The sequence below is a fragment of the Lissotriton vulgaris genome, unplaced genomic scaffold (assembly GCF_964263255.1).
Source record: "Lissotriton vulgaris unplaced genomic scaffold, aLisVul1.2 SCAFFOLD_2288, whole genome shotgun sequence".
NCBI classification, from domain to species: domain Eukaryota; kingdom Metazoa; phylum Chordata; class Amphibia; order Caudata; family Salamandridae; genus Lissotriton; species Lissotriton vulgaris.
In genome coordinates this window covers 313,768-333,259 of record NW_028253704.1, presented here as the reverse complement: position 1 = coordinate 333,259, position 19,492 = coordinate 313,768, and the positions used below count along the sequence as shown (strand labels likewise).

Below are 19,492 nucleotides of genomic sequence, written 5' to 3'. Positions count from 1 at the left end.
TCAGTGACGTTGGCTCTGAGGCTGCTGGGATTGAATTGCCTCCTGCATCCTACAGGTCAAGCACATCAGAAGGATGCAGTGGGATCTGTATTGTTGGTCCCAACATAAAGGGATCTCTCGGACCATGTCCAAATCTCAGAGGAGACTGCAAAAGACTATATACAGCAATACAGTCAGGTTGGTTGTGACGCACACTTGTTGCCGGTGCCTGTGGCAGGAACAGACCAATTTTCCCGTATTGTTGCAATCCAAAGATCAAAATTACTGCTGCTCTCCAAGTTTCCACAATAGCACAATTTTATTTACAGTCCACAGCAAACATCAACGCGTTTTGACTCATTTGTGTATATATATATATATATATATATATATATATATATATATATATATATATATATATATATATATATATATTTACACTAGAGGCAACTGTATGCAAGTAATGTTAATGGTTTCGTTTCCATAGGAAAAACATTATGGTTTTCTTAATAACTATGGTGTGGTTTCTGCTTGAACTTTTTCACTAATAGGACAAATCCACTTTTAGTCTTTCATGGCAAGTTTCATGCAGATTTGTGAATCGGGGCCAAAAAAAGTAGGGTTCTCAAAAGTGTCATTTTCCATTTTAGTTTACATAGGATTCTTTGCTCTCAGTACAGAAAAAATGGCTGAATAGCTTATAGCACATTTGGCATAAAGGTAGAACTTTACTAAAGAAATGTGTTGTGTTTTCTTTGTTTGGTTTAAATCAGTTCAGTAGTTTTCAAGAAATTTGCATTTAAAAGGAAGCTCGGGTTAGGCATCAAGAGGTTACATTTTAGAGATACCTTGATCAGTAATTTTTGGATATCCGAAGATCTCCATGAGCCCTTAGATTGGTAGAGGGAGCTTTATCTCTAGTCAGACAATTTGGACCCATGGATTTAGAGATAGATTTGTGGATCTGAAAGGATGTTATTTGCTGACCCCAACATCAGGAGAAAATGGTGCGACTGCCTTTGCAGAACAAGGGGCTTGGTCTAAAAAACTTAATGTAAGGTAACACAATGGACAGGGTGAGCACAACCTGACCCCAAGGCCCCCATGTGGGGCGGGGGGCACCAAATGGAGACCCACATATTTAAAATAAAAAAAATCTGGGTCCATGATTCTAGATCAGCGGTACAAGAACCAGCAACGGAAGCTTGTATGGGACCACAACATCAGCCCGCGAAGCTTATCCTGGATCAGCAGATTCTGTTCTAGAACAGCGGCGCCAAAACAAATAAAAAAAAAAAACACAGACTGGTCTGGTCATAGACCAGAACTTATGGACAACCCCCATTGTTCTAGCCATGCGTAGCAAGTGGCTACCTGAAGGGGGATGGGCACAGGGCCACTGATTGTTAAGCACAGGGAATGGCCACCTGAAGGCTGTGTGCAGAGGGAGAAGGTCATCTACCGTGGGATCTTTTGGATGAACAAAAAATCTGTGAAAAAAACAAAGGATAAAGTGAAGTTATGGTTGTCTTTGTTATATGTAACACCTTAATATGTTTTAAAAAAACCTTCGCAATTCATCAATAAACTACAGATTAAGTGAAGTTATCATTACAGATTAAAACCAAAAAACCACTGACATTTGTAAGTTATGGTAAGGACCACAGTCCATAACTTGCAGACCATATCTAATGCTTGTAATCTCACAATATTTATATCAATAAATAACTACATCTAAAAGCAGAATATGATTGAATAACACTCAAATCAATAAAATATACTACATTCTTTGCACTCCCTGTCAAAGTGGTATGGTAGTGTGATTTGCAATTTCATCTAGAAGATGATTTACAACATGTATTATTGCACTGTTTCATATAGCCAGACGTCATGCACTCTGTATATAGTGCACCAGTTACAAGTACAATTGTTTTATTTTGCACGATTCTAAAGATGGCAATAAAAAAATGATACCCTTCATCAGCCAAGCATGCCTCAAAAAATGAGATGTGATTGACAGTAATCGCAATCTCCAAAATCCCTGCACAGCTTATGGGTTGATAAGTGGAAGTATTCTTGTGTATGTTTTTTGGCCATGTGAATATAATTTAACCACGTGTGATGACCATTTCTGGTTTTATGGTATTTGTAAAAACGCATTAGAGCAAATCAGTACACTGTGCTTATAGTGATGTGTATCTAAGCCATATGCTGAGCTCTGATCTGCAGTACTACCTCCTATGGTCGCAGAGCCTGTATCTAGGAGGTGCACCTCTGCCCCCGCACCATATACACTGGATTCTCACTCCATGGACGCTCAGCATAAGGGGTATGATTACACAATAAAAGGCTAGCCATTTTATCGACTCTTTGACATGAGTCTGTGTTTCCCTAATACTACTGACAGTTGTAATACGCAGGCGCTGAACTCACCATTATAAGTCCCAATTCCCACGCCCCGAGAACTGCTTTATATGTGCTTGACATCTGTCACAATCAATTAAGGAAGTATATATAAGCATTTGCGAATAACCATATGTGGAGTTTCAAATGAGCTGCTCACTCTCAGCTCGTTTGAAATATATGTGAACCCAGATTGCAGGCAGTTTTTACGGTTGCATTGCTGCTGCACAGGATACTATTCTTTTGTGCAGGGTTAGGTTGTACTGCTGCAGCACACATTGTCAGTGTTCTAAGTGAGGGCAACTTGCACCACTTCTGCGTAGGATGTGGCTGTTCTGTGAGAGCTTTGGGTGCACTGCTGCTGCACAGGTCGAATCTCTTCTGTATCAGGGAAGCTTGCATTTCTGCTGCAGAGGCTGCATCTGCTCTGTTTGAGGTTTGGTTGCACTGCTGCTGCACAGGTCGAATCTCTTCTGTATCAGGGACGCTTGCATTTCTGCTGCAGAGGCTGCATCTGGTCTGTGTGAGGTTTGGTTGCACTGCTGCTGCACAGGCTGAATCTGGTCTGTATCAGGGAAGCTTGCTTTGCTGCTGAAAAGGCTGCATCTGGTCTGTATAAGGAATGCTTGCATTTCTGTTGCAAAAGCTGCATCTGGTCTGTGTGAGGTTTGGTTGCACTGCTGCTGCACAGGCTGAATCTGGTCTGTATCAGGGAAGCTTGCATTTCTGCTGCAGAGGCTGCATCTGCTCTGTTTGAGGTTTGGTTGCACTGCTGCTGCACAGGCTGAATCTGGTCTGTATCAGGGAAGCTTGCATTTCTGCTGCAGAGGCTGCATCTGCTCTGTTTGAGGTTTGGTTGCACTGCTGCTGCACAGGCTGAATCTGTTCTGTATCAGGGAAGCTTGCATTTCTGCTGCAGAGGCTGCATCTGGTCTGTGAGGTTTGGTTGCACTGCTGCTGCACAGGCTGAATCTGGTCTGTATCAGGGACGCGTGCATTTCTGCTGCAGAGGCTGCATCTGCTCTGTTTGAGGTTTGGTTGCACTGCTGCTGCACAGGCTGAATCTGGTCTGTATCAGGGAAGCTTGCATTTCTGCTGCAGAGGCTGCATCTGCTCTGTTTGAGGTTTGGTTGCACTGCTGCTGCACAGGCTGAATCTGGTCTGTATCAGGGAAGCTTGCATTTCTGCTGCAGAGGCTGCATCTGCTCTGTTTGAGGTTTGGTTGCACTGCTGCTGCACAGGCTGAATCTGTTCTGTATCAGGGAAGCTTGCATTTCTGCTGCAGAGGCTGCATCTGGTCTGTGAGGTTTGGTTGCACTGCTGCTGCACAGGCTGAATCTGGTCTGTATCAGGGACGCGTGCATTTCTGCTGCAGAGGCTGCATCTGCTCTGTTTGAGGTTTGGTTGCACTGCTGCTGCACAGGCTGAATCTGGTCTGTATCAGGGAAGCTTGCATTTCTGCTGCAGAGGCTGCATCTGCTCTGTTTGAGGTTTGGTTGCACTGCTGCTGCACAGGCTGAATCTGGTCTGTATCAGGGAAGCTTGCATTGCTGCTGAAAAGCATGTTGCTTCCCTGTGTGTTAGAGAGACTTGAGCCACCACTGCACAGACTATACCTGTTCTGTTTAAGGTTAGCTGGCATGCTGCAGCACCTATTGGACGTGTTCTATGTAAAGGAGCATGTACATCTTCTGCCCCTCCTCTACCAGTCTGTGTGTACATGGGAAGCTAGTACTGCTGATGTTCTTGTGGTATGTGTTCTGCATTTTACAGACGTCTCAGAAAGCTTTTTTGCTCTTCAAATTTAAAAAGAGGTAGCATTGCCCATGCTTGCATTTCACAGTAGCAGGGCGGGTTTAGTGTGTTCTTTCTTGCTTGTTGGAAGTGCTTGCAATTAGGTAGATAAGTGTTGTGTGTTCGAGAAGGCAGGGCACAACAGGTGGCGTTTGAGTGGCACAACGCTGTGAGATAGACAAGGCTGGACCTCGCTCTGTCACTAAATGTTGTTTGTTTTACAGGAGGCCCGCCCTTACTGTATGGAGCGAGAGATCAAGTACAGCGTATCCATCCCCAACAGGTAAGATATAGCTGCAATAGCCCCCTGACCTTCTTCCCATCACCTTATGTGATTACTGTCGAAACAAAGCTCGAGGTGAGTTACTGTGCCCCCTCGCTTTATGCTCGAGGTGAGTAATTGTACCCCATCGCTTTATGCTTGGAGGTGAGTATTTGTGCACCTTTGCTTTATGCTCAAGGTGAGTTACTGTGCCCCCTTGCTTTAAGCTTGAGGTGAGTTACAATGCTCCTTGCTTTATGATCGAGGTGAGTTACTGTGCCCCCTCGCTTTATGCTCCAGGCCAGTTACTGTGCTCCCTTGCTTTATTTATTGAGGAGAGTTACTGTGCCCCTCGCTTTATGCTTGAGGCGAGTTACTGTGCCCCCACACGTTCTGCTTTAGGCGAGTTACTGTGCCCCCTCGCTTTATGCTCCTGGCCAGTTACTGTGCCCCCTAACTTTATGCATGAGGTGAGTAACTGTATCCCATCGCTTTAGGCTCCAGGCCAGTTACTGAACCCCCTTCCTTTATTTATTGAGGAGAGCTACTGTGTTCCTCACTTTATGCGAGTTATTGTGCCCCCTCGCTTATGCTCACGGCCAGTTACTATCCCCTCGCTTTATGCTCCAGGCCAGTTACTGTGCCCCCTAGCTTTATGCTTGAGGAGAGTTACTGTGCACCCTGGCTCTAAGATGGAGGCAATTTATTGTGACCCCTTGCTTTATGCATAAGGCAAGTTACTGTGCCCCTCGCTTTATGCTCGAGGTGAGTTACTGTGCCCATAACTTTATGCTTGAGGCGAGTTACTGTGCCCCTCGCTTTATGCCAGTTACTGTGCCCCCTCGCTTTATGCTCGAAGCGAGTTACTGTGCCTCTCGCTTTATGCTCGAGGCGAGTTACTGTGCCCATCTCTTGATGCTTGAGGTGAGTTACTGTGCCCCCTCACTTTATGCTTGTGGCGAGTTACTGTGCCCATCACTTTATGCTCGAGGTGAGTTACTGTGCCCATCGCTTTATGCTCGATGTGAGTTACTGTGCCCATCGCTTTATGCTCGAGGTGAGTTACTGTGCCCATCGCTTTATGCTTGAGGTGAGTTACTGTGCCCTCACGCTTTGTGCTTGAAGTGAGTTACTGTGCCCATCGCTCTATTCTTGAGGCGAGTTAGTGTCCATCGCTTTTTGCTCAGGGTGAGTTACTGGTCCCCCAAACTTTATGCTCGAGGTGTGCTACAATGACTCAGCGCTTCATGCTCAAGGTGAGTTACTGTACCCCCTTTCTTTCGTCTGTGGGTGCTCCTGCCTCCACCTGGTCTCTAGTTTTAGTGATAATTCTACAGCAGTGGTGAAGTCTGAGTCAACTGGGCTGGCTCTCAACAAGTCAGAACATAGATGTGAGTTCAGGAGTACTCCACATATATTTATTACTTATAAATGACATTTTATCGGGTGGATTAACAAAGTAGGGTGATTCACCTGCCGCAGACGTTTCAGTGTGACTAGAAAGGTGCAGGTAAACACTCCTGAGATGAATGCACAACTTTGGTCCGGTACACCCTTCTAGCAACTCTTGCCATTCCTGTGATACTTTCTCCATGCCTTTTTTCCTCATCTCACAGGTCTTTCCTTTTTCCACGTTTTCCCACTTAATTTATCGCCAGATTTTCCCTCTGTTCTGATAACGTTTCTTTCCACCTGTTGTTTTTTCGCCTTCTTACTGTTTCTTCTCTTTTACCTCCTCCACCCTCACCATTTTTCGTGTTCTTGTTTCTTAATGTTTAGTGGTCCTTACAGATCAAGAGGAGCCCGATACGGAGAGTACGAGTTCTGTCCTCCACAGCGATGGGTGCACAACCTGCTGGTAAGTGGTCGGCCGACCAGTTGCACGCGCTGCCTCTCAGATAAGACACACAGGGTGGCGTGCAAGGTTCCAGGTGGTATAAATAGTACGTGGTGCGGGCCTGCTTGTGAAGCTTCACCTACAGTGGCATTGCAAGGGTTGTCTTGGGCCCCAGTTCAAGTATGGAAAATGGGCCACCGACTCCATTATGGGAGTAAAGTACAACGACATTTGTGGTGCAGTCACCCCTCCCGCCTCTGGGCCGCGGTGTCACTCTGCCAACTACACTTATGACTGCGACCCCCCACCACTCCCCCCCACCTCACCTCCGCCTGGGTTGCAGTGGACATAGTTTTGCCGTGCATCACAAAAGCAGTTGTCTAGCAACTTAATGGACATGCAGCAGTATTATCGGTGTCTGTGTGTTGCAGCAGGTGGAGTGTATTTCAGTACCTGTGTGTCACTGATGCTGTGAATTGGCAGTGCCTGTACATGTCAAGTGTGGTGAAACAGCTGGACCTGTGCACAACAGGCATTCTAAGTTGCAATAGTTCTGACGGTTTAAGCAGATAATCCCTGTTGCCTACAAACTGTGTTTGTGTCCTTATCGTGTTAATTCTGCAGTGCCTGTGGGTTCAGGAGCGGTAGACAAGTAGGGTCCGTATTACTGTGGAGTGTGAGTGTCTGTGTGTCTTAGGCACTTTGGATGGCAACGCACGTTTCTCCACACAGGTCAACAGGTCGTACGCTATATGCACAGTGATTTGGCAGTGCCTGTGTGTGCTGTTGGGCATAGGGCTTTAGCAAGCACAGTGGGACAGGAGTGTCTGTGTGTTTCACAGGCATTGTAAATCAACCATGCTGGTGTTTCACAGACACATTGGACTAGCAGTGCTTGCATTTGTGATGTCACACTAGGATGTTAATGCTTGTCACACATGGAGTGAGATAACTGTACCTGTTGGTCAGCAGGGCTTTTATATGTGGTGTTGTGTGACTGGTAGGCACGGTGGGTAGGCATTGCCTCTTCATGTTGTGGACACCGTGGGTCACCCATGACTACGTGTGCAGCAGGCATGTGAGTGAGTCTGCCTCGCCTACTTGCCACAGGCGCTGTGGGTCTATAGTACCTCAGAAAGTAGAGAGAGCCTGTGTGTGTCGCTGGTTCTGTGGATCAGAAATGTCTGGCTGTTTCAAAACATTGAGTGCGCAGTGCTTTTATATATGTTGCAGACATTTAGAAGTGCTTGTGTGTCTCAAGTACAGGGTGAGCACTGCCTGTGTGTACCTATTCCTTGTGCTCGATACATCCTCCATTCACTGCCAGAGTGTGAAGACATTAACCCGTAAGTTACTTCACTGCAGCTAGAAGCTAAGACCTCCAAGTTACACACACAGATCTGGCACAGTGTAATTTCCAAAGTGTACATACCCTAAGCAGGTTCACTATGATTGGAAACTATCTTTCTATAGTGATAATCTGTGGCCCACAGGTTACTACTAGATCTCAGCAGCAGGTGTGTTCACCCATTGAGCTAGCTGCCTTCTTGAGGTGAAATTTATGACCTGACACTGATTCCCCTTATTTGCATTATATTCAGGCCTCTACAGTTTCCTAGGTCCATGGGCGAGTTGCTCATTTAGTATAGTTTTTTGGTCGAGCTGGAGATAGCAATGCGAAGCATTGCGTCCAGCTCGACAACTATAGTTGCCCGTCTCCTGGGAATCTGAGACAGGGGTCGGGCACGCGCGGCGATTGGTGTCTGTGGACGTGCATGTCCAGGCCCGCGCCGTGCACATCCCCTGCCTCAGATTCCCTGAGGTGCGCAAACACACACACACGCAGGCAGACACACACACCAGCGCCCATACACGCACGCACACATACAGACACCCCTCGCGCACATACCCACACACACACACACACGAGCGCACCGAGCCCCCCGCCGCCCTAGTGTTTGCACATGATCCGGACGAGTGTTCACGATAGGCGATAGGCTTAAACCAGCTTGTTTCAAATAGGGGGTCAAAACGAACCTGTGAAGTAAAAGAAACTCTGAGTCCCAAGAGCACACAGTGACACACGAGAGCACGTACCTGCCCCTCCAGCTGCACAGTTCTGTGGAGTCGGAGCCCAGCACAGAGTGCACGATCCCGAGGTACAGGAGGAAGGCCAGCCAGAGCATCTTCACGCAGAGCCCCTGCGCACGACACACGGCATCAGCCTCCACCGGCAGCTTGCATGGTGCCTGAGGATCACAAGAGGGAGGCGCCGAGACTCGCGGAAACGCATCCACCACCAACGGCCGCTGCTGACTGACTAGCGGCTCCCGGCACGGCACGGGGGAAGGGGAGCAGGGGCCGGCCAATCGGACAAGGCCGGACAACTTCTGACCAATCAGAGACCGGCGAGCCTGGAAGGGGAAATAAACTTCACGAGTCCAGGAGGCGGGGCGGCAGGTTTAGTGGGAGAGGCATGTGCATTCCTCGCTCCTCCTCTGACAACGAATCTGATCCCATCCGAAGAGTTTATTTATTCAGGTGTTTGGAGAGCGCTATTGCTTCGAAGCACTGTTGACTAAGAGTCTTTAACCCCTTCGATGCTTGTGACGGAGCCATTCCGTCATCAGTCACGGTTGGGCTGTGCTGATGACGGAATGGGTCCGTCACGACCACACCCATTTTCATAGGGGCCCAGCACACCAGGATACTTTTCCTAGCAGCCAAGGTGTTAATAAGGAGAAAGACAATATTTGGCAGGTAAGGATGCCTTCACGAGGCAGCTGCCCACCCACTGTCTACTCCCAAGCCGGGCCGCAGAGAGGATTGTGAGCACCTCATAAAAGAAAATAATAATAAAAAACACACTTTTTCTTGATTTTTGTGCGTCACGTAAGTTTGCAATGAAATTGCGCACATAGTGCAAAAATCAGCTGGGCGTCTTCATGGGTCTTTTTAAAATAGTTTGCTTGGCAAAGTTCAAGGAAGAGGTTGTGAAAATGAATTTTGACTTTTTTTCCTTCAAATTTTCCTACTCATGTCATGCCAACCATGACAGTTTGCCCATTACCAAACTTATTGTGATATGCAGAGACAGTAGCGTAGGAAGGTGCAGGCTGCCCCCGGGGTCATCACTGTGTCTGAATAATAACAGCTGTGAGCCCCGTGCTGAGGTGCATCATCCGAGCTGTGTGAATAATAACAGCTGTTTTATTTATTTTTTTATTTATTATAGAGTTTTGTATAGCGCGAACAAGACCCGTGGGTATCAGAGCGCTTAACAACGAGGTAGGTTACACATTGACAGTCAAATATCAATTCTAAAAACAAACAGATATAAGGTAAAAGACGCTATGGCTGTAAGGGGTGCCTAAATAAATATATTCCAAACACATGTGCAATTAGTAATAAAAGGTGAGAAAGGCCTAGTTTATAACACGATCCATATCAGTAGATAAGGTGGGCCTTGCGAGACCCCAATTGCATTAGGACAAGGGGTTGAGAATGCTTGGTTCACCCAGAATCGTTGAGTTCTGTTGCTTAGGGACGAATTGAACCATCTCAGCACATTACATCACATAACATCAAGGTAGGTTACACATTGGCAGTCAAATATCAATTCTAAAAACCAACAGATATAAGTGGAAGAAGCTGTGGCTATACGGGTGCCCAACTAGGTATATTCCAAACACATGTGCAATTAGTAATAAAAGGTGATAAGGCCTAGCATATAACATGATCCATATCGGTAGATAAGGTGAGGTAGAGGTTATATAGTTTGGCTATGAAAACAGCAGTTAGTTCACACAGGACTGTGGTATCGATCAGGGTACAGCCGAGGCTTGTGAGTGGAGTCAGTCTCTTGATAATGTTAGTATTCATGAAGAGGGACCACTCTTCAGCTGATAAAGTCGTTCATACCAGCGATCCGTCGGCTTCCCTATGCAAGGTATTTACTCATCATATGGCTTTTCAATTCCCTTTTGAATGTTGCAATATTTTGAATCTTCCTAATGCTTGGAGGGAGTGAGTTCCAAACTCTGGGGGCAGCTCCAGAGAATGCTCGATCATAGGTCTTTTTCTTTCGAAAAAAGGCCGGCCTCAACAGCAGCTCCTTGGCGCTTCTCGTTGGTCTGTTTCCTCCCGATAGCTTTATTTTCTTGCTTAGGTATCCTGGCGTGTTATAGTGCACCGCTTTGTGAGTAATACATGCTGTCTTCATTTGAATTCTGGCCTCATAAGGTAGCCAATTTAGTGCTTTCAGGTGAGGAGATATATGATCAAATTTCCTCGATCCAGTGATAAGTCTTGCTGCAGCGTTGAGACAGGCTTTTAGCGGTGCTGTGGATGTTTTCGGTAGGCCAGTTAATGTAGAGCAACCATATTCGATCCTGGATATGACTAGGGACTGTACAGCCAATTTTAAGTCTGCTTCTGAGATGAATGGTTTTAATTTTCTTAAGTAGCTCAGATGGAAGCGGGCACTTTTCGCCATTGAATTAATGTGGGCTTTCATGTCGAGGTTCTCATCTAATATGATTCCTAATGATTTAGCTGAGTTGACTAGGGTTGGTGTGCAGTTAAGCGCAGTCACCAATTTGGTCCATTCCTTTACTTCCGGGTGGCTCCTTGGAGGTGCAATTAGCACAAATTCAGTTTTCTGGGCATTTAATTTCAGATGATTCGTCGTTAACCATTGCATAGCCATCTTTAGTGTCTTATTCATTAGATCTATGTCGTCAAGGGAGGCGATCTTTAAGTATATTTGCGTGTCGTCAGCATACATGTGGTAGGATATCGTTGATTTCCGAAGAATGTCTGTAAGAGGTTCGACATACAAGTTGAATAGATCTGGGGATAGTGTTGAGCCTTGCGGGACCCCAATTGCATTAGGACTAGGGGTTGAAATTGCTTGGTTAACCCGGAATCGTTGGGTTCTGTTGCTTAGGAACGAATTGAACCATCTCAGCACATTACCGGCCAATCCCATCCTGTACTGTAGCCTGGACAGTAGTGTTTCGTGGTTTACCGTGTCAAAAGCAGATGACAGGTCTAGGAGAATCAATAGGCATGCTTGATTTTGGTCTAGGGCTTGTAGCGCGTCATCAACAATGTGCAGGATCGCTGTTTCTGTGCTGTGCCCTGCTCTGAACCCTGATTGGCATTCGTCTAGTAGGTAGAACTTGGTGATGTGTTGCTTCAATTGGCTCTGCACGGATTTCTCAATTAGTTTGGCCAGTAAAGGGATGTTGGTTACTGGTCGATAGTTATTCGGATCTGATGCGTCCGCTGTCGGTTTTTTTATTATTGGCACTACTTGTCCTGTTTTTAGGCAATCAGGGAGGATCCCTTGTGTAAGTGAAGCGTTTATTATATTGGTCCAGATTGGAACCACAATGTGGCTGATTTCTCTTACACATTTTGCAGGTAAAGGGTCTTGATAGTGGTTGTTTGGTCTGATTTCTGACAGTGTTTTGGTGATCTTGACCTGGTCATATAATTCAAATGTGTCCCAGTTTGCTTCATTTTTTGTCTTATTACTCGCTGTTGTCACACAGGCCTCGCTCCTGGGCAAAGTTTGGGGCGGGAGGATAACCGCGGCGTTTGAGAGCTCTACCTCTAGCGATTTTGTTTTCTCAGAGAAGAATGTAGAGAATTCCTCACAGCTTAAGGGAGTTTTTGAGTTTTCTTGGGTTGATTTGGCTAGTTTATCTGATTGCTGTTTTAGTATCTCGAAGAGTTTTCGTGGTCTGTTTTTGGCATTGTCTAGTTCTGCTCTTATAAATTCTTTTTTGGAATTGATTACCTTTTTGTTATATTCGTTTCGGATTTTTCTGAGGGCTTTCAGCTCAGGTGAGGAAGGGTGTTGTCTCCATTTTCTTTCGGCTGTTCTCAGTTTGCGCCTGTCCTCATTCAGTGACCCACTAAAACACAGATTCTTTGGCTTATGTGTAACTTTTTTCATTTTTAGAGGCATGGTGTCATTGACGATATTTCCTATTGAGGTTATGTAGTGATCAGTCAGCTCATTTACATCCTGCATGTTGTTAGGTGGCTTTAAGTCTCTCTCGCAGCTCTCGACCAATAGCTCAATATTCGCCTCTTTTATCTCTCGGATCAATTTTCTGGACTTGGGGGGGTTGCACGGTTCTACCCTTTTTCACTGTGGGAATCACAAATGTTATGGTGTGATGGTCAGACCAGTCGCATGGATCTATGGCGCAGATCAATGTCTCTTTGTTTCTGGAGATGATCCAATCTAAGGTCGCTCCTTGCGCGTGGGTAGGTTGGGTGCATGCTTGTATGAGGTTTAGTTCGGCGAGGAACTCTTTAAACGAATTAACCCGTTTGTCATTGCCGTCGTTCCAGTGTAGATTAAAGTCACCCAGGAATATGTTGTTGGCATCCGGATTGGAGTTGGCGGTTATGATCTCTATTAGTTGCTCTATGAACTTTGCGTTATCTCCTGGTGGATGGTAAAAAGCATGCAAGTTGCATTTTTGATTACTTGATGATCTTATATTCAGACCGAGGTATTCACAGGATTCTATGGGGTCGGCTTGAATCATGTTGACCTCTATCTCTGATCGATGAATACATGCTATACCTCCTCCTGTTTTCCTTGGCCTATCTAATCTCACAATGTTATAATGAGGTGGTACTAAGAGATCAATGGCGGGGGAGGATGATTACTTTAGCCATGTTTCCGTAAGGATTGCCAGGTCGATTTTGTTATTGATGATGAGGGCTGCTATGTCTGATGCATGTTTGGATGCTGAACGACAATTGAGTAGAAGGCAGTTCAAGGAATTATCTGAGTTAAGGATGTTCCCATTTTCGGATTCATTTGCTGATAACCGAATATGTTGTAGGTTGAGGTGAATTGCTTTCCTGTCATTCTTTCTGGATGTTCTATTAGAATCAATTGGTACTGTTCTGATTCTCTCCTCACTCCCCCGGGCCGGTTGTTCATAGGTTCGGAGTAAGGCCAGGGTTTCTTCGTTTGACAAGGGGTTTACCCTGTCTGGTCTATTGGGCCTATTTTTTAGGGACAAGGCCATCTCGTCATTCCTTTTATGTGCGGCGAGTACTAGATTCTGGATATCGGAGACCTTAGAGTGCGTGCTTGCCGTCAACTCCCACATTTTATCGAATACCTGCGAAATTATCATCGAGCCTTGTGCCAGGTTGCCTACTATTTTCTGGAGCTTCTTAATTTCTTTCTGGTTTCGAGGTGATTTCTTAGGGAGGATTGCCCTGCCACTTCGGGTTGTGCATTTTGCTCTACTCCGTAGTTGATCTGTTCTCATTTTCACAGTTCTATCCTTTGTATCGTTGGTTGGGTTGTCGCTTCCGATTCTGTTTGGGATGTCGTGTATGTTATTTATGTTGGGTAATGCAGGTATTGAATTTGTGGGTGGGGATCTACCATACTCTGGTATGAAATTCGGGAGAGGTATCGAGTCATTTAGTGACTCGCTAGGAGCTGAGGTATTCTCTTCAAGCAGATTCGCACCGACTGGTGGCGGCATCAGCTGTATCCTTTGGACCTGGACCTGCTCTTCATTTGCCAGATTGGAGGATCTCTCTGTTCTTTCTGGCTCGTTCTCTGGGGTTGCCATCTCCCTTTCCGTAATGTCTCCCGAGCTGGAAGTTTGATTGTTATGGTCCCCGGTTCGGTTGGCGTATCTAGTTGTAGTATCAGTGTCGTCGAGAGTGCCTTCATGTGAGGTCATAGGTAGTTGGTGTCTTGGTCTCTCCAGAGTTTCTTTTATTATTAGGAAAGACTTTTCAAACTCTTCCAGGTCCCTATTAGCTGCTTGTATCAGCACTATTCCCGTTTTATATAAAGTGATGCATAATTCTGCATTGCATCTTATTGACGGGGAAGACATTATTTTTGTGCCATGAGGGATGTTTCTCATAATTTTTATGAACAGCATTTCTGTGAGGGCATAGCGCCATTTCGCTGTTTTATTTGTGTAGAAAATCAAGTCATTCATTATGGTGCCTTTGACTCTATCAAAGTATGGGTCTGCGAACAGTATGTCTGGGTTCTTTCGCAATGTATTATGTTTAAACTTTTTGGCAGCATTTTTGGATAGCGAAGGAGGATATTTTATATTCTGTGCTTTGGAGCTAGCCATCGCCCGGTATCTATTATCCATTTTCCTTTCCCTTTGTAAATCTTAAGGTGATTAGTTCTGATTTGATCGCTTGCAATTGTACAGTGGTAGTCAGAGGATTAGAAATAGGTCAGGTCCCAATATTTCGTGGTAAGTATATTTTCCTCTGCTATCCTCTAATTATATCTTTATAGCTGCGTTACCAAGCCGTAAGAATTAGTTTACCTATCCCCTATTAAGTTAAGTTAGGTTAAGAGAGGTCTCATGTGGAGCTAGCCGTTACAAGATGTCCGCCGTTTCTTTCCCTGTTGTTCTGGGGGGAGTGCACTTGCTTACTTTCCACTTCTGTAGTTGGTCCCTTTTTCCTTTCACTTATCCGATTACTCAGCAGGCTCTCTTCCCTGTTTTGGTATGTCGGCAGTCCCCTCTCAATGTCTATGCCCCTGGGTTGATGTTCTTTGCTGGCTATGTGGCAATGTGAATTAGTCCGATTCCTTCCCCTTCTTTACTCGTGGTCTGGTTATGCTCTCACATTCCTTATGGTCATGTCAGGATAGACCTCTTGCCGGTCATTATATGTAGTGCTTAGGGGATCGAGAGTATACACGTATCTTGCCGGTCATTATATGTAGTGCTTAGGGGATCATCAGAGCTGTGTGAATAATAACAGCTGTGAGCCCGTGCCGGAGGTGCATCATCAGAGCTGTGTGAATAATAACTGCGTCAGCCCCGTGCGTGAGGTGCATCATCAGAGCTGTGTGAATAATAACAGCTGTAAGCCCGTGCCACAGGTGCATCATCAGAGCTCTGTGAATAATAACAGCTGTGAGCCCGTGCCTAAGGTGCATCATCATATCTGTGTGAATAATAACTGCGTCAGCCCCGTGCTTGAGGTGCATCATCAGAGCTGTGTGAATAATAACAGCTGTGAGCCCGTGCGTGAGGTGCATCATCAGAGCTGTGTGAATAATAACAGCTGTGAGCCCCGTGCCTGAGATGCATCATCACAGCTGTGTGAATAATAACAGCTGTGAGCCCCTGTGTGAGGTGCATCACTTATTTGCCTCTCTTTCGAATTTCAAGGGAGGCTCACAAATACAGGCACTTTCAGGAGGCGTCAGCCCCGTGCGTGAGGTGCATCATCAGAGCTGTGTGAATAATAACTGCGTCAGCCCCGTGCGTGAGGTGCATCATCAAAGCTGTGTGAATAATAACAGCTGTGAGCCCCTGTGTGAGGTGCATCATCAGCGCTGTGTGAATAATAACAGCTGTGTGCCCTGTGCTGAGGTGCATCATCAGAGCTGTGTGAATAATAACAGCTGTGAGCCAGTGCGTGAGGTGCTTCATCAGAGCTGGGTGAATAATAACAGCTGTGAGCCCGTGCCAGAGGTGCATCATCAGAGCTGTGTGAATAATAACTGCGTCAGCCCCGTGCGTGAGGTGCATCATCAAAGCTGTGTGAATAATAACAGCTGTGAGCTTTCACCGGACTTCCAAGCTGTCACTGGGGTGCTTGGGTGGAGAGTTGCTGCCCGTTTTATTTCATCAGCTGGGGTCGCCGCCTGCCTCCTGCTGTCCGCTCCCGCTTCCACCTGGGGAAGCGCAGACAGCCGTGCAGAGTGCAGGTAAGGGGACTGCAATTACCAGCAGCCCACGGAGCCCACGGGAACCACGTGACAAGAATACAGCGCCAGGAGGCGCATAAAATTACCGTCAGCCCTGCCGAGCGGGGGAAACTTTCACCGGACTTCCAAGCTGTCACTGGGGTGCTTGGGTGGAGAGTTGCTGCCCGTTTTATTTCATCAGCTGGGGTCGCCGCCTGCCTCCTGCTGTCCGCTCCCGCTTCCACCTGGGGAAGCGCAGACAGCCGTGCAGAGTGCAGGTGAGAGGACTGCAACTACCAGCAGCCCACGGAGCCCACGGGAACCACGTGACAAGAATACAGCGCCAGGAGGCGCATAAAATTACCGTCAGCCCTGCCGAGCGGGGGGAACTTTCACCGGACTTCCAAGCTGTCACTGGGGTGCTTGGGTGGAGAGTTGCTGCCCGTTTTATTTCATCAGCTGGGGTCGCCGCCTGCCTCCTGCTGTCCGCTCCCGCTTCCACCTGGGGAAGCGCAGACAGCAGTGCAGAGTGCAGGTGAGGGGACTGCAACTACCAGCAGCCCACGGAGCCCACGGGAACCACGTGACAAGAATACAGCGCCAGGAGGCGCATAAAATTACCGTCAGCACTCCCTCGCGGGACGCGAGCGGGACGCCGGGCTAAGCCCGGGCAAAGGGCGGGCCCTCTGTGGCCCTCCGAGGCCTGTGGAGGCCGGGACGGGCCACCCCGCTTGTTCCCATCACAGAATGAGGTATTGTGGCTAAATATTATTCGGTGTTTTGTCTGGCATTCCTTTAGTCTATTACCAACACGATGTCCATATGGGAGGAACTCAACGCCCTTTGCGGTACTAAGTACGCCCCTGACCTTATAACCTCCCCAACTGTGGATTCTTTTTGTCTTAATGCTAATAGCCTCGCTGACAAACCTCATAGCCAAGTAAATGCCGCGCCCCTGGGTTCCTACAATAGATGGAAGCATGACATCGAAACTAACTTTGGGAACAACACAGGTATACCATCACTTGCTAATCCAATAGCATTTATTGAGGACCCGGCCGCGGACGTACCAGAGGATCCTCTTTTGTCTCCCAACACGACTTTATTGGCCAAAATTGAGCAATTGCTGGTTGCTACTATCTCTCCCTTGGTCACTAAAATGAATGATTTAGGGGAAAGGCTGACCAATATTGAGTCAGTAATAAGAAAGCTCCCGCTTCCAGCTACCATTATGGCCACATGCGTCTGTCCTAACTCTACCACCGCCCCCGAAACGTTTAAATCTGGCAATGGGGCCATCCAAATACAGTCATTACGCACACCTATTCAAATAGGCCCCAAAGTATCTGTTAAACCTGCACCAAAAACACACACAGTGGCTAGACCCGCATTGGCAAGAATGCCACATATCAACCTGCCCCCTGAGGCAGCCCCGTATGTCTCTGTCCTTTCTGGGGTCCCTGCCCTCACTCCGGGAACACGCGAATCCCAGCAGGATTTGTTAAATAAGGCCACCTATTGGCTAAATAAGAATAGACCGTTGCCGCCAGGGCTAGACGGGGGTATCTTGAGTGTCAGGAGGGTGGGATGGTTAGGGACGCTGCCCAAATGCATTGCTGGGGATTTGGTACTCATTAAATTTAAAAATAACAATGTTGCCCCCTTTTTACGAGTTTGTACCCCCAATGAAAGTGAAAGACAAGGCACAATTCGCATTTGGGATCTACATGATTTTTATCCGAGCTCCCCTCATATTACATAGGATAAACTCTTATGTTTTTTAATGGTAACTGAATTTTGCACAATAATTGTTGAATGATGGCTTTTTATTGTGTCTATGAAATGAAATGTCTATGGTTTTTCTGTATTGTCGATGCTTTCATGATTTTTTTTTTTTTAAATCGAATAAAGCTTATTACTACTTCTATAACAGCTGTGAGCCCTGTGCCTGAGGTGCATCGTCAGAGCTGTGTGAATAATAACTGTCAGCCCCGTGCCTGAGGTGCATCATCAGAGCTGTATGAATAATAACTGTCAGCCCCGTGCATGAGGTGCATTATCAGACCTGTGTGAATAATAACAGCTGTGAGCCCCAGGTGCATCATCAGAGCTGTGTGAATAATAACAGCTGTGAGCACGTGCGTGAGGTACATCATCAGAGCTGTGTGAATAATAACTGCGTCAGCCCCGTGCGTGAGGTGCATCATCCACATTGCTCAGGTCACCCAAAGTCCTGCACTCTCTACCACACTGCTTTCAAGAACAGCATACTCTTACACACACTCACACTGCTCACCAATTCAAAGTTTGCTAAAAATTTTATGCAACGCATTGCCATACACAATGCCAATAACTCAAACTTTAATGCTGCGAGACCTATTGCATTGTGAATGCTTGTTTTTCTTGTAGTCCTATTTATCTATATATATAAAAACAAATGTATGTCTGTCTGTTTGTCCTTTATGCATTACTACACCTTTCATCAGATCGGCATGAAACTTTGGGAAGTTGTTGAGTACACTCCCGCGAAGGTTATTGGCAAAAAAAAAAATGTGTTAAATATCAGCCCCCAGGGCCCTCATAATCTTTCCAATACTGAACGTTTACAGTTTCCGGTGCGACTCGCTTTTGCAATGACCATCAACAAAGCACAAGGACAAGCGTAGCAAATATGTGGACTAGATTTGGAGAATCCGTGCTTCTCACATGGACAACTGTATGTGGCCAGCTCATGCGTCTGAAAACCTTCTGATTTATTTGTGTACGCACTAGATGGAAAAACAAAAAATACCGTGTATCCACAAGTACTCGAATAAATAAACAAAATTAAAACACTTTAAAATGTTTTCCATTTTAAAATGAATAAATTTCAATAAAAATGACACAATGTAAATTGAATGTGTTCATAACAAGTTTCCTTAAATTTCCTTTCTTCCGAGATCGCAGCAACGTGCGACGGGTAAGCTAGTACTATTATAAATCAATGACTGTAAGTCCCAGAATGCAAAAAAAGAAATGTTCCAAAAAAAATATTCTGGGTGAGATATCCATGCATGGACCCGAAGTGCTTGAGAGCTCTGTGTAATCTGTTGCACATAGGGCCACTGGAATTATGCGGCAAGGAAGGACCAAATTATGCTGCAAGAAAAGGCAACTTATGCAATGGGGGACATTTTGTGATAGTATTACTTCATTATTTGGTCCTATTTATATTACTTAACACTGTCTGGGCATGTTTTCTCATCATTAGTACCTCTTTAACACCGTAATGTAGGACTAAGCAACAGAAAGGTGACCAGTCAGCCTTTTCAAAAGGGCCTTCCACTGCGCTGCCAAACGTAGCCACATTTTTAGTAACTTTTGATCCATATGAGCTAGAAACATTTTTTTTGCTAAACTCTGCAGATTAACAGGCAGGGGATGGATAATGCTGCAAATCCATAATCATGAAGAAAACTCTGTAGCTACAGAATCGCATAATTCCGGA

General features: G+C 46.0%; 1 protein-coding gene across 1 annotated transcript in view; it reads left to right on the top strand.

Moving 5' to 3' along the window:
- The window catches only part of TP53I13 (tumor protein p53 inducible protein 13), a 91,337-nt gene that overhangs the window by 31,453 nt on the left and 40,392 nt on the right, over positions 1–19,492 (top strand). Inside the window, exons 4-5 of the mRNA XM_086951453.1 lie at positions 4,401–4,459; positions 6,218–6,296. Coding sequence (XP_086807579.1) covers positions 4,401–4,459; positions 6,218–6,296 — 138 coding nt within the window. The remainder of the gene's footprint in view (positions 1–4,400; positions 4,460–6,217; positions 6,297–19,492) is intronic.